At 41.5% G+C, this 12,810-nt stretch overlaps 1 protein-coding gene across 1 annotated transcript in view; it reads right to left on the reverse strand.

Annotated features, from left to right (window-relative positions):
- CDC123 (cell division cycle 123) overlaps positions 1-12,760 on the reverse strand; it is a 59,399-nt gene extending 46,639 nt beyond the window's left edge. Inside the window, exons 1-2 of the mRNA XM_008705440.2 lie at positions 12,628-12,760; positions 8,140-8,211 (exon numbers count right to left, since the gene is read on the reverse strand). Of these exons, the coding sequence (XP_008703662.1) occupies positions 8,140-8,211; positions 12,628-12,701 (146 nt within the window). The 5' untranslated portion in view covers positions 12,702-12,760. The remainder of the gene's footprint in view (positions 1-8,139; positions 8,212-12,627) is intronic.
- Between the last annotated feature and the right edge of the window lie 50 nt (positions 12,761-12,810).

Genomic DNA, 12,810 nt, shown 5'->3' on the forward strand with positions numbered 1-12,810 from the left:
AAACCTTTTAAAAAAATAAAATAAAATAAAATAAAATAAAATAATAAAATAAAATAAATAAAATAAAATAAAATAAATAAAATAAAATAAAATAAAATAATAAAATAAAATAAAATAAAATAAATAAAATAAAATAAAATAAAATAAAATAAAATAAAATAAAATAAAATAAAATAAAATAACCGCCCTTTTCAAATCAAAGGCTTTTCTCAGCCTGAGCAAATGACATCTTCATTCATCCAGCTGTTCAGCCAGAAATGAGAGGGTGATTCTTGCCAGCACCTTCTCTGTCACCAAGTTCTGAAGGTGCAGCTGCTCCAAGACATCTCAAATCCATTCACTTCTCCCCCTCCAGGGTCACCACCATAGTTCAAGCCACTGTCAGTTCACACTGATCCAATGCAGTATCCTCCTAATCGGTTTTCCATTTTCACATGGTAACCAGTCCTAGTTCAAAACCTGAAACCTGCTAGGGTCACTCTCTTGCTCAGAGCTCTTCAATGCATTCCCACTGATCTCGGAATAAATTCTAGGATCTTTAACAGGACTCCCACACAACCTCTTACCACCTCTCCAATGGCAACAACCAACTCTTGCACCATTCAGTCCTCCACATCCAGCCACATGACCCCCTTAGAGCGTCCTGCAGGTCAAGACCTTCCACGTCTCAGAGCCCTCATTAATGCTGTTCCCTCAGCCTCAAGATTCCTCCCTCCACCCATCAACTGACTACCTTCCACCCAAACTTCCTGTCTCAGAGGCTCCTAGGTTACTTCAGTATTCCCTGCAATCCTTAGCCAGGATTAAATCACCCACAGTGATTTAATGTCTCATCACAATTTTCACTGACACCTTTACTGGTGTGCTTGGTTAATGTTCGGACTGAGATCGATGATGATGGTGAGTGCAGTTAATGTTTCCTAATAGCATACAACATACCAGTACTGGGTGAAACATTTTACATATGATCTCTTCTCATTTGCATAACAACCCAGATAAGTTCTAGGATGTCAGTCATCCCATTTACGGGCAGACAGGGAAAATGAGGCACATTACAAAGATACGATTTGACAGCAGGCAGTGAGATGGAAGGACCAGCACTATCAGCTCCCACAAAATATGAAGCTGAACCGTCAATGCCAAAAGGGCAGGGTCCCTCTTTGATCTGTGCATTACCGTGCAGCAGAGTGCCGCACAGAGCCATTTAACAGTATTTAAAAGGGCCTGCCACAAGCTCCCACAAACATCTGGACAATGAAAAACAATACAGGGGCTCTTCAATATGCTAACAGTACAGAAATCTATCCAGTACTTTCTAATGTTAGAAATCATTTTCTTTATAGACCCATTTATCTGACCTCATTATAGTTCTAGATTTGAGAATAAAATTATGTCTTTAAGTATCCTAAAGCTGAGTCTTGGCTCACTATTCTATTTCCTTATCCTGCAATTATTCCAAGTTAATGAGGCTCTCCATTAATAATTTTCAAGTTATTATGAGGCTGAGAATACCAAAAACAGAAATATAATCCAGAAAGCTACACAGAAAATTCATGACAAGAAAAGGGGGGGGCTGTAAAATTAGTGTTACTGTGGGGCGCTTGGGTGGCTCAGTTGGTTGAGCGTCCGACTCTCTATTTCAGCTCAGGTTGTGATTTCGGGGTCGTGAGATCAAGCCCCACATCAGGCTCTGTGCTCAGCGTGAAGTCTGTTTAAGACTCTCTCACCCCTCCCTCTGTGCCCCCGGTTCCCTTGCACGCACACTCTCTCTCTAAAATAAATAAATATATCTTTTAAAAAATTAGTGTTATTGAAAACATATACAATTCTAATTAAGTTTCTAAGTCCCTTCATCCAACAAATGTCTATCGGGCACCTCTGATGTATCAGGCACTGTTCCAAGAGCTAGGAACAAAACTGTCCAAGACCTAATTCTCATGAAGCCAACATTCGAATACCAGGACAGTTATGGGAATTATGTCAGATGGACAGAAGTATTATGCAGAAAAATAAAGTGAGGCAAGGGGGTGAAGATTAAAGCACCAAAATGTGCCCACGTATACCAATGAGCAGGATTCAGCCTTAAAGGGAAAGAAACTGACACAAGCCATAACACGGACAAACCCCAAAGACATCATGCTGGTGAAATAAAGCTCGTCACAAAAGGACAAATACTGCACGATTCCACCCATGTGAGATAATGAAAGTACTCAAAAATCACAGGCACAGAAAGTACAACGGTGGTAGCCAGGGGCTAGTGGGAGGAGGAATGGGGAGTCAGTGTTTCCATGGGGACCGAGTTTTGGCTTTACAAGATGAACAGAGTTCTGGAGGTGGATGGTGATGATGGTTGCAAACATTATAAACGTACTTAGTACCACTGAGCTGTACACTTAAAAATAATTAAGATAGTAAATCTTGTGCTATGTGTATTTTACCATAATAAAAAATTTTTGTAATAATTCCAAGGGAAAATGATTTTCAACCTAGAATCCTACAAAAAAGGAGTACAGTACAGCAAGGGTTCCTGTTAGGCTATTTTAGAAAGGCAAGTGAGGGATGAGCACTTAGGTGACATGACCTCTGAGCAAAAATCCTGAATGAAAAAATAGGAACTTCATTAAATTCTATGATTCTTAAACTTTTTCAAGTTTGCACTAAAAAGACTGAAGCTTAGCAATGTTTTCCCTTTATGAAGAAAGGAACTACATGAACAGAGAAGGTAGAAGTGGGGTTAACCGTGGGCAAAGAAAAAGTTAAGGAATTACATGATACACCTAGTGAAGCTGTCTGTTTGTAACGGACAATTTTTATCTTAAGAGCTGAAGTATCTTGGGGCGCCTGGCTGGCTCAATCAGAGGAGCGTCCAACGCCTGATCTCAGTGTCATGATTTTGAGCCCCACAGTGGGTACAGAGATTACTTAAATAAATACACTTAAAAAAAAAATAGGTGAAGGAACTCAAAGGGTCATACCATGCCCTCTTCCTCCTGCCACCCTTTCCCTAACTCCAGAAGGAAGACTTATCATCATACCTATTTTCTCAAGGAAAAGATGACAGAACTGCCCAATTTCATAACTGGTGACTACTAGAGGAGGAAGTATCCAATTATGAATCTTATTAATTGACTATGGTGTGAGAGAGTGGTCAATTTTCATTCTTTTGCATGTAGCTGTCCAATTTTCCCAGCACCATTTATTGAAGAGACTTTTTTCCACCGGATGTTTTTTCCCGCTTTATCAAAGATAAGTTGCCCAAAGAGCTGAGGGTCCATTTCTGGGTTCTCTATTCTGTTCCATTGGTCTATGTGTCTGTTTTTGTGCCAGTACCATGCTGTCTTTGTGATCACACCAACGCCTGATCTCAGTGTCATGATTTTGAGCCCCACAGTGAGTATAGAGATTACTTAAATAAATACACTTTGGTTCCACACAAATTTAAGGACTATTTGTTCCAGTTCTTTGAAAAATGTCCTCGGTATTTTGATCGGGATAGCATTGAAAGTGTAGATTGCTCTGGGTAGCACAGATATTTGAATTCTGATCCATGAGCATGGAATATTTTTCCATCTTTTTGTGTCTTCCTCAATATCTTTCAAGAGTGATTTATAGTTTCTAGAATATGAGTCCTTACATCTCTGGTTAAGTTAATTCCAGGTAACGCTCTGGGTTTTGGTGCTATTGTATATGGATGGATTCCCTAATTTCTCTTTCTTCAGTCTCATTATTCGGTATAGAAATGCAACGATTTCTGAGCATTGATTTTGTATCCCGCCACATTACTGAATTGCTCTTATAACTCTAATAGTTTGGAGGTGGATTCTTTATGCGGTTTTCCAGTAAGCAGAGTATCATGTCACTCTAACGGGACCATTTTGATCCTTTGCCAATTTGGATCACCTTTTATCCCTTTTTGTTGTCTGTTTACTTGTTTGCAAGGACTTTCTAATCTATGTTGAATAACAGTTGGCGGCGGGCATCCTTTGTCGCGGCCTGATCTTAAGGAAGAAAGCTTCCAGCTTTTCCCCCATTGAGAAATTCTGTAGGCTTTTCCCATCGCTAATGGCTTTTATGAGATTGAGAAAATGTATCCTTCTCCTATATTCTGAAGGGTTTTAATCAGGAAAGGATGCTGTATTTTTGTCAAATGCTTTTTGCTGCATCAATTGAGAGGGATCATATGGTTCCCGAGTTTTCTTTTGAAACTGATGTACACGCTGAGTCGCACACGGTATTGGAACCACGCATGATCCGAGGGATGATCCCACTTAGAGGCATGATGGATAATCCTTTTAATGTACTGTTGGATTCTATAGGCCGGATCTTCTTGAGGATTTTAGCGTCCATATTCATTAGGAAATCGGTCTATAATCTCCTTTTTTTTGATGGGGTCTTTGCCTGGTTTGGGGATCAAGGTAATATTGGCCTCATAGAATGAGTTTGAGTAGCTTTATTTCTGTTTCTATTTTTTGAAATAACTTTGGAGATAGGTATGTATTTCTTCTTTGAATGCTTGGTAGAATTTTAGTGAAAACCGTCCGGCCTGGAGTTTTGTTATTTGGAAGGTTGTTTTATCACTGACTAATCTCTTCATAATTGATTGGCTTGTTTAAAAATCAATTTCTTCCTGTTTCCCAGCTTGGTAAGTTTGTAGGTTTCAGTGAAGGCTCCATCTCTTCCAGATTGCTTTAATTTATTTGGCAATATAGCTGTTAGGTAAAAGTTCTAATAATCCTTCCAATTCCTTGCCGGTGTTGGTCGTACCTCCTTTTCATTAATAATTTTATTAATTTGGGTCCCTTTCTCTATTCTTTGACAAGTCTTGCCAGCTGAGTTTGTCAATTTTATTGATTCTCTCCAAGAACAGCTTCTAGTTCTGTTGTTGCTCGACTGTACTTCTGGTTTTCTAATTCAGTGATTTCTGCTCTCATCTTGTTCAACTGCTTCCTCGTGCGTGGATTTAGGCCTGTCCTCTCTGTTGCTGTTCCAGCTTCTTGAGGTGAAGAATATAAAAACTGCATTTTAGATTTTTCTATTCTTTTGAGTGAGGTCTTGGATGCTATGTACTTTCCCTTAGGACTGCCTTTGCAGCATCCCATGATTTTGGACCATTGTGTTTTCATTCTCCTTGGTCTCCTAAATTGTATTAGAGTTTTTGATTTCCTGGTTTCTCGAGTCATTCCTGAGCAGGATGGTTCTTAGTCTCCACAGTGTTTGAGTTTCTTCCAAATTTTTCTCTTATGGTTGAGTTCCAATTTCAGAGCATTGTAGTTGCAGGAATATAGCGGAATAATTTCAGTCTTTTGATATCGGTCGAGACCTGTTTTGTGTCCCCAGAACATGGTCTATTCTTGAAAGATTCCATGGGCATTAGAATAGAAATAAGTGTTCCTTTGGTTCTGAGTGTGTAGTGTTCTGTGTATATCTATTGAGGTCCACATCTCGTCGAGATGGCATTCAAAGGTCTTGTTTCTATGTTGGTTTTCTGTTCCGGTGCTCTGTCTATTGCTGATAGTGGAGTGTTGGAGGTCCCCCTACTATTAACGATATTTTTATCTATGTCTCTTTATTCTGGTTAGAAGAGTTGGCTTGTGTACCTTTGCTCGCTCCCTGTTTGGGGGCATAGATATAATGTGTCATATCCATTATGTTGGATACATCCTTTTAAGAATAATATAGTGCCCTTTCGTGTGTCTCTAACTATAGTCTTTTAGTTTAAAATCCAATCTGACTCATATGAGAATTGCTACCCCAGCCTTTCTTTGAGGTCCATGGCGTGAAAGATGGTATTCCATCGCACTACTTTCCAGTCTGATATATCTTTAGGTTCAAAATGAGTCTCTTGTAGACAGCAAATGGATGGGTCATGTCTTTTCATCCAATCACTGCAAACCTGTGGCATTTTAAAGGGCAGCATTTAGAGCCTTCACATTGAGACTTGATTATTAGAGATATGATTTTAATGATGCTGCTCCATGTTCTTCAGTATAAAAAGTCTTTCTTTCTATAGATTGTGACTTTCTGTTCTGTACCACTTTGGGTCCTTTTACTTTATAGAACCCCTTATATCTCCTGTAGAGGTCTGGTTTAGAGTGGTTATATAAAAGTGCGTTAATGTACTGGCGATCTCTGGAAGGTCCTTTATTTCACCATCAATTCTGAATGACAGCCTTGCTGCGGCTATCTAGGATAGTCCTTGGCTGCATGTTTTTCTCTGTTAAAGGCTTTAAATCTCCCCCAACCCTTTCTCTTATTCCAGGCTCTGTGTAGCAGGTCTGACGCTAATTTCTGATCGCTTGCCTGAGTACAGTGAGAAATTTCTTTGCCCTGGGGCCGCCGCTTTTCATGCTACCTACTCTGGCCAATATTTGCGACACTATGACATGACGGGCGTAGGTTTGTCGTGGTTGAGCTTGGGAGGGTCCTCTCCTCTCTTGGACACGAATGTTTGTTTCCCTTGCTAGATTAGGGAAATTTTCAGCTACAATTTGTTCAAATATCTCTTCTAGACCTCTGTTTTTCTCCACCCCTTGGGGATGCCAATGATTCTGACATTGGAGCTCTTTGAGAGATCTCCGTGAACTCCACACTCCTGAGCGTGGATTTTTTTGAGTCCGATTCTATTCTTAGCTTTCTTCTAGCCAACCATCCTCCAATTCACTAACCCGTTCCTCTGCTTCTGTGACCCTGGCCGTCAGAGCCTCTAGTTTTGACTGCATTTGGCTCATAGAATTTTTTATTTCTGCCAAATCGCTCTCATTTCCGCCCTTAGAGATTCTATATTCTCATTAACATTTTCGTTAATACTTTTTTCAAGTCTACACATCATCTTGACCATTGTTACTCTGAACTCCATTTCTGATAATTTGGTTATATCCATATCCATTAGTTCTGTGGCAGAGGCCACAGACTCATTGTCTTTTCTTTGCTGGGGGGCACTTCTCCTTCTCGTCATTCTGATGAGGAGAGGTTGCGGGGTTGTCCAGAGCCCAAATTATTGATCGGGACCCAGGCAGTGAGCCCTTGTTTTATAGGGATCTTAGGGATGTGGGCTTCTTGATTTTTCAGCCTGCCTTCTGGGGGAGGGGCCTGCCGCACTGATACTCAGGCAACCCTGTTTGGGTAGAGTCTCCGTGTCCCCTGCAAGGGGGGATGGGGATGGGCACACTGTGAGCCGGTGTTTCCAGGCTTTTGTTCTCTGGCAGCTTTCCCTGGCGGTTTGCTGTGCCTCTTCTGAGAGTCAGAGCAGCAGTGGCCGAATCTCAGCCTCTGTCTCAGAACAGAGGGATCACGGACCATTCTCCACTGATGTTCTGGCCACTTTAACTCTGTTTCTGTTGGTGCTGCTCAACCCTGCAGCGTCCCGGGATGTGCGCCCCACACCCGGAGTCCCAGCCCTCACTTCCAGGGCTGGCGCGTCTCTGTCCTTTGTGTTTCTAACACCGCCAGCCCCCCCCCCCACCCCCACCCACCCCCACCCCCCCCCGCGCACTCCAAAGCTCCGGCCCTCAGTCTTGGTTGTGCGTGTTCCCGGCTCACGGCCTCAGTCTGGATCCAGTGAGCTCACTGGGATTCCGGAGTTCCGTGAGAAGCCTGGTGGCGCGCACTCCCAGCTCAGCTCACGGTCTCAGTCCGCTCTCTCGTGGGTGCCAGTCCGCGAGCCCGTCCGCTCCCCCGTGCAGGTGGCTGCCGCTTCCCGGCGCCCGAACACAGCGGCTCCCTCCCCCTTCCGTTTATCTTCCGATATCTGTGCGCGGTTTCACAGCTCCCTGCTTCGTACCTCAATACTCAGCGCTGGAGATGTTCATTTGTAGAGATCCAGATGCATCATCCTGCGTCTCAGGCTGATTCCGTGGATGTTCAGGCTGGTCTGGTACCTATCCAGCTCAACTCAGGGGGACCGGCTGAAAAAGGGGTCCCCTACTCCTCCACCATCTTAACTCTCCTATATCTGAATCTTATTAATTGAGCACTGACAAGAAATACAGGACAAAGATCAGGACATAATTTTAGCTAGGAAAAAAAAAGGGAGAGAATGGTGCCAAAGCTAATGTATTTATTTTACATGGTAATTATCGAGATTTAATCATCACTTTTCTTCATGATAAAGTTTCAAGAATTTTTTCTGGCATACTTTACCTTCCTGAAACCACCAGAGTTCCATCATCGAGTAAATAATCCTTCACATTCTGAGGAAGTGGAAGAATTACGCTTAAAAAAAAGAAAAAGAAAAAGCAATTACCAAAAAGGCATCATTTTAAAAGACCCATCATAAGCAGAGAGGAAAAAAAAAACAAACTCAATTTTTTAATTACTTGCTCCCTCTATTTTTAATATAAAGTGGGAAATGTTAATGATGTACATTGGTAGCAGCACACTAAAAATTCGAATAATATGAATAAATCCTGTGGCAAACTAACTTTGGCTCGTGTACTACCACAATCATGGTAAAGAAACAAAACCAGCCAAATCCAAAGGACCAGTATGAAATTACAGCAGGAAAGGCATAAGTGCAAGAGAATTTTGAGTGAGTACCTATGTCTTTAAGAAATCAGACACCAGCAGGTATTTGCAGCAACACAGGTAATGTAGCAAACAAGGCAGAAACAATACCTGACCATCTTCTAAGATAGAGGGCAGAGGCGGACTTAAGATCTGGAAACCATTCTTTGGTTAGCAACAAGCATAAAAGGTTAAGAATTCATGATGTGTCTGGGTGTGTTTTGGTCGCCTTCCATTCAAATGACTACCAGAGCTATAAGGCTGCTTTCGTTTAATTTGTTTCAGATAATTAAGGGATGGCAAAGCCATAACTGGAACTCACTTCAAAATCTCATGAGATCATTTGTTTTTTACTCTGTAATAATAAATCATCAAGCAATTCTGCCACAGGTACCTAACCTAAAAGTAACACTATTATTTTGAGGCATCTATTCTTTAAAAGGTGAAAAGAAATGATGGGCTGCTTTCTTGGAGTCAAGAGAACGTCATTGACTTATGCATCATCTAATTATTTTCTGGCAAATTAAAAATGGTTTTTGTACACAGAAAACATTATTCATGGGCTATTTCAGTTTTAAAGGCTAACAGCTGATCCACAGAATTTATAATTTTATATTCAAAAGCCCAGTCCTTCAGGCTTTTAGGGTCAACCACCTGATCTTACTATTCTATTTGTAAATCTGCTAAATTTTAACCAACTTCAAGTGAGCCTTTGAAACTTAAAAGTTGCTCTGAAATTTTTAACTCTATTATCAAAAGAATCTATTCAATTTTATTTTTAAATATGTCATTGTCTAATCACAAACAAGGTTTCCCAAATATTTACCTCATAATGAAGCCAGCAAACTAAACCATAAGTGCAGTCAATCTAAGGTTCTTGCACACATTCCAATACTACCTAAAAACTTGAAAAATTTTTCTTACGCATCTTCCAAGAGAATTTTTGAAGTTTATCTTCTCAGGGGCCTGAGCCCGAGAAATGCTGGCAGGGATGCCAGTTCCTAGACATCTAGGGTGGTGTTCCTGACCATAATGAAAGCACACAGAGCCCTTCTTCCTGCTAGTCATGTCTCTAAGCCCCCAAATCAATGATTTCAGAGTCCACGTCCCTTGTTTTTGAGTGACACTAATTCTCAAGTTTGATTTTGAAGCTGAACTTTCCCTCAAGGTTGCATCACCCCTTGACTGGATTCAAAACATCTGTTTACTGTTGGATTCTATTCTGAATTCTTTGCATATTCTTTCTACTGGAGGGTCTTCAACTCTTAAAGATATTAGCTGACGTCAAGTTAAGATTCTGCTTACTTCTCATAGGTCACTGAGTTCTACAGTCCCAGTTCTGAGGTCATCCTAATGAGGGTATCATGCATTACATTACGTAAGTCAAGGAGGAGACCAAAGTGATTATAATTAAGAACTCAAAGTGGGGGGGGGGGGAATACAAAAGAAAAAAAAAAATCACAGTACAACATGTTAAGTGCTGTCCCAGGTGAGGATGTACCAAGTGCTACCAAAATTCAGAAGAAGAAGGAACCGTGCCTGAAAGACTGAGGCCATAAACAAGTCATCGCCGGGCAAGCTTTTCACAAAGCTAACGAGGCCGTCAGAAAAGAGCTTAAATTGGCCACTGAAATCCAAGTGCAGGTGGAGAATCCAATGAGGCCTGACTGACAGATGTAAAAGAATTAAATGACAAAGTACTGATCCCATTCTACATCCTATTCAATATTTTATATATTCAACATCCTATTCTATATCCTATTCAAGTGAATATAATTATGCACATACAGACAAGTTATTCTAATACAATTTTAAAGGTAAAAAAAGGCTTTAAAAGATTATTTAATATGGCCTTTACATTTGAGGAAAGCAACAGATTTAGAAAGGTAAAGGGGCCCAAAGTCATCTAGCTTATGATTCTTAAGCCTGAGTCAAAAGTTCTAGAACTTGTCAAAAAATAAACCTGTATTCTTACCCAACTAATCATCTCTGAACCATGATTACTAAACACTGAAAAATAATGCTGAGTCAATAACAAGAATATCATCTCAGCATTAAAGCTGACAATGACCATGACAAAGCTAACAGAGCCCCACCAGACTGGCCCAGGTTGTGGAGGGATATCCTATCATACTGTTAGGTTCCAGGGATATCACCACAGAACTAAACAGACTGGAGAAAGAGTTTATTTATTTATTTTTTAAAATTTTTATTTATTTATTTATTTGACACAGAGACAGCCAGTGAGAGAGACAGCCAGTGAGAGAGAGACAAGCAGGGGGAGTGGGAGAGGAAGAAGCAGGCTCCCAGTGGGGCTCGATCCCAGAACTCCGGGATCATGCCCTGAGCCGAAGGCAGACACCCAATGACTGAGCCACCCAGGCGCCCCTGAAGAAAGAGTTTAAAGACAGAGTAAAGAACGGTTTCAGGCCACACAGTTTAGTTGTGGATAGTTCAGTTCCCACCTCCTGGTTTATTTTTCATTCTCAGCTTCCTATGAATGGTACACATTTTAAAATTATTTTGCTTCAATGGAGCTTTGATTAAATTCAAAATGTAATAACAAGCAGCATTTCTGTGTGTTTACTACATGCCAGAAACTGTGGCAAGCATTTTAAATGTTTTATCTCATTTAATTCCCATAACAATCCTATTATTTTCTTAAACTTCCAGATGGGGCTTGGACAGATTAAGCAATTTGCTCAAGATGCTGGTGGAACCAAAATTCAAAGCTAGGCAGATGGCCCTGATTCCAGAATCCAATTCTTAACCATTACACTCTACTGCTGAAAACAAAGGAAAACTCCACCAGAGGTTACAAAAGGCACCTGCAGAGACTGCAGGTCAGTTAAGTGAACTTAATGTGAAATGTCTGACAGGTTCACAAATATACGTTCTGTCACACCAACACAAATAACTCTAGCATCATCCCAAAGCCTATTTCAATTACACAAGGTAACGAAGGGCTGGAATATCCTAAGGGAAGATAACTTCTACGCGAGGATGTAATGTCCACTGCTGCTGTTGAAGCTCTTCCTTTCATTTTGGTGTGCCTTCAACCACCTTCAAATGCAAGGATGATCTACCTTCCTTTGAGCTGCTCTAACCTCCAACTAGAAGCACATCCAATGTATGAATAACAGGATGGAAAAGAACTATCCTCTGAATAATCTCCTTAGGCTCTTCCAATCCCTCAGGATTTCAAAAAATGTTTTCCTCTCTGTATTCACACTCTGCACCAAGAGGACAAAATCAGAAAAGGACAGGTGATACCTAAATACGTGATAATCTAGGCCTAAAGGGCGACTGGGCAAAATACAGAAAATCTTGCCCATGAATATGCAGCTCTGTGATCTAGTAAGTGAAAACCTACTACTTCATCATTCTCCAGATGTTACGATTGCTTATGAACATTTGGGGGTATTCGCCTAGCTGCCTTGTCTCTATTACCTTGAATGACCCCGTGAAGGATGAAACAGTTACTCCTCTGTTTGACCTGCAAACCAGGGACGGATTCCCTGTTGTATGGCAGAGAACTAGAAAACAAATACTGTTCTACTCCTTTTCCAGGAATGGCTTCCTCTCACAGTACATACCAACCCTAACAATATATAACTACACTAATGCTTTCCATGCACACTATCTTACTGGAGCTTCACAGAATTTCAGGTACGGTCTGTATCACTGTTCTCATTTTACAGAGACTGAAAGCAATTAAGTCCACCGGCGGGATGGTGCGTGGCAAAGTCCGGACTACCCAGTTCTCCCGATCACGTCCCCTCTCTGGCAATTCTAAAAGCAGCGATGGTGAACTTCCAAGCCTTGAACTACCTTAATCCACCAGTCACCACGCCTCTGACCTTCACTGAACCGCGACATGCCCTTCTGCCTCCCTTAGCACACCCCCTGAACGCAACACCAGACACAGAAAACAAGGTCTGACTTCATTAATCCCCCCACCCCCACCCCGCGAAATACCACTAGGAAGTCGAATTCTCGGCACTGGCGCTCCCATCCAATCGCTAGAAGGCCTGCATTTTTTTTTTTTTTGATGGAGCTAGGACTCGCCCAAAATGTCGCAGTTCCCTTTTGCCTATCGCCCCAACGTAACCCCTACTGCCTTACCTCTTGATGGTAAGGCTTCGGAACAGTGGATACCACGCGGAGAACTGACAGTGCAGCACATGCTCCTTCTTCATCCTCCAACTGCCGCCGCCGCCGCCGCCTCTCCCTCTCCTTCCAGCACCCTCCCGGAACGCAGGTCTCCCGTCCCGGAAGTACCCGCCGAGCTATTTTGGCTCAAGGACT

The sequence above is a fragment of the Ursus maritimus genome, unplaced genomic scaffold, assembly GCF_017311325.1.
Source record: "Ursus maritimus isolate PB19 unplaced genomic scaffold, ASM1731132v1 scaffold_31, whole genome shotgun sequence".
In the NCBI taxonomy this organism is placed as follows: domain Eukaryota; kingdom Metazoa; phylum Chordata; class Mammalia; order Carnivora; family Ursidae; genus Ursus; species Ursus maritimus.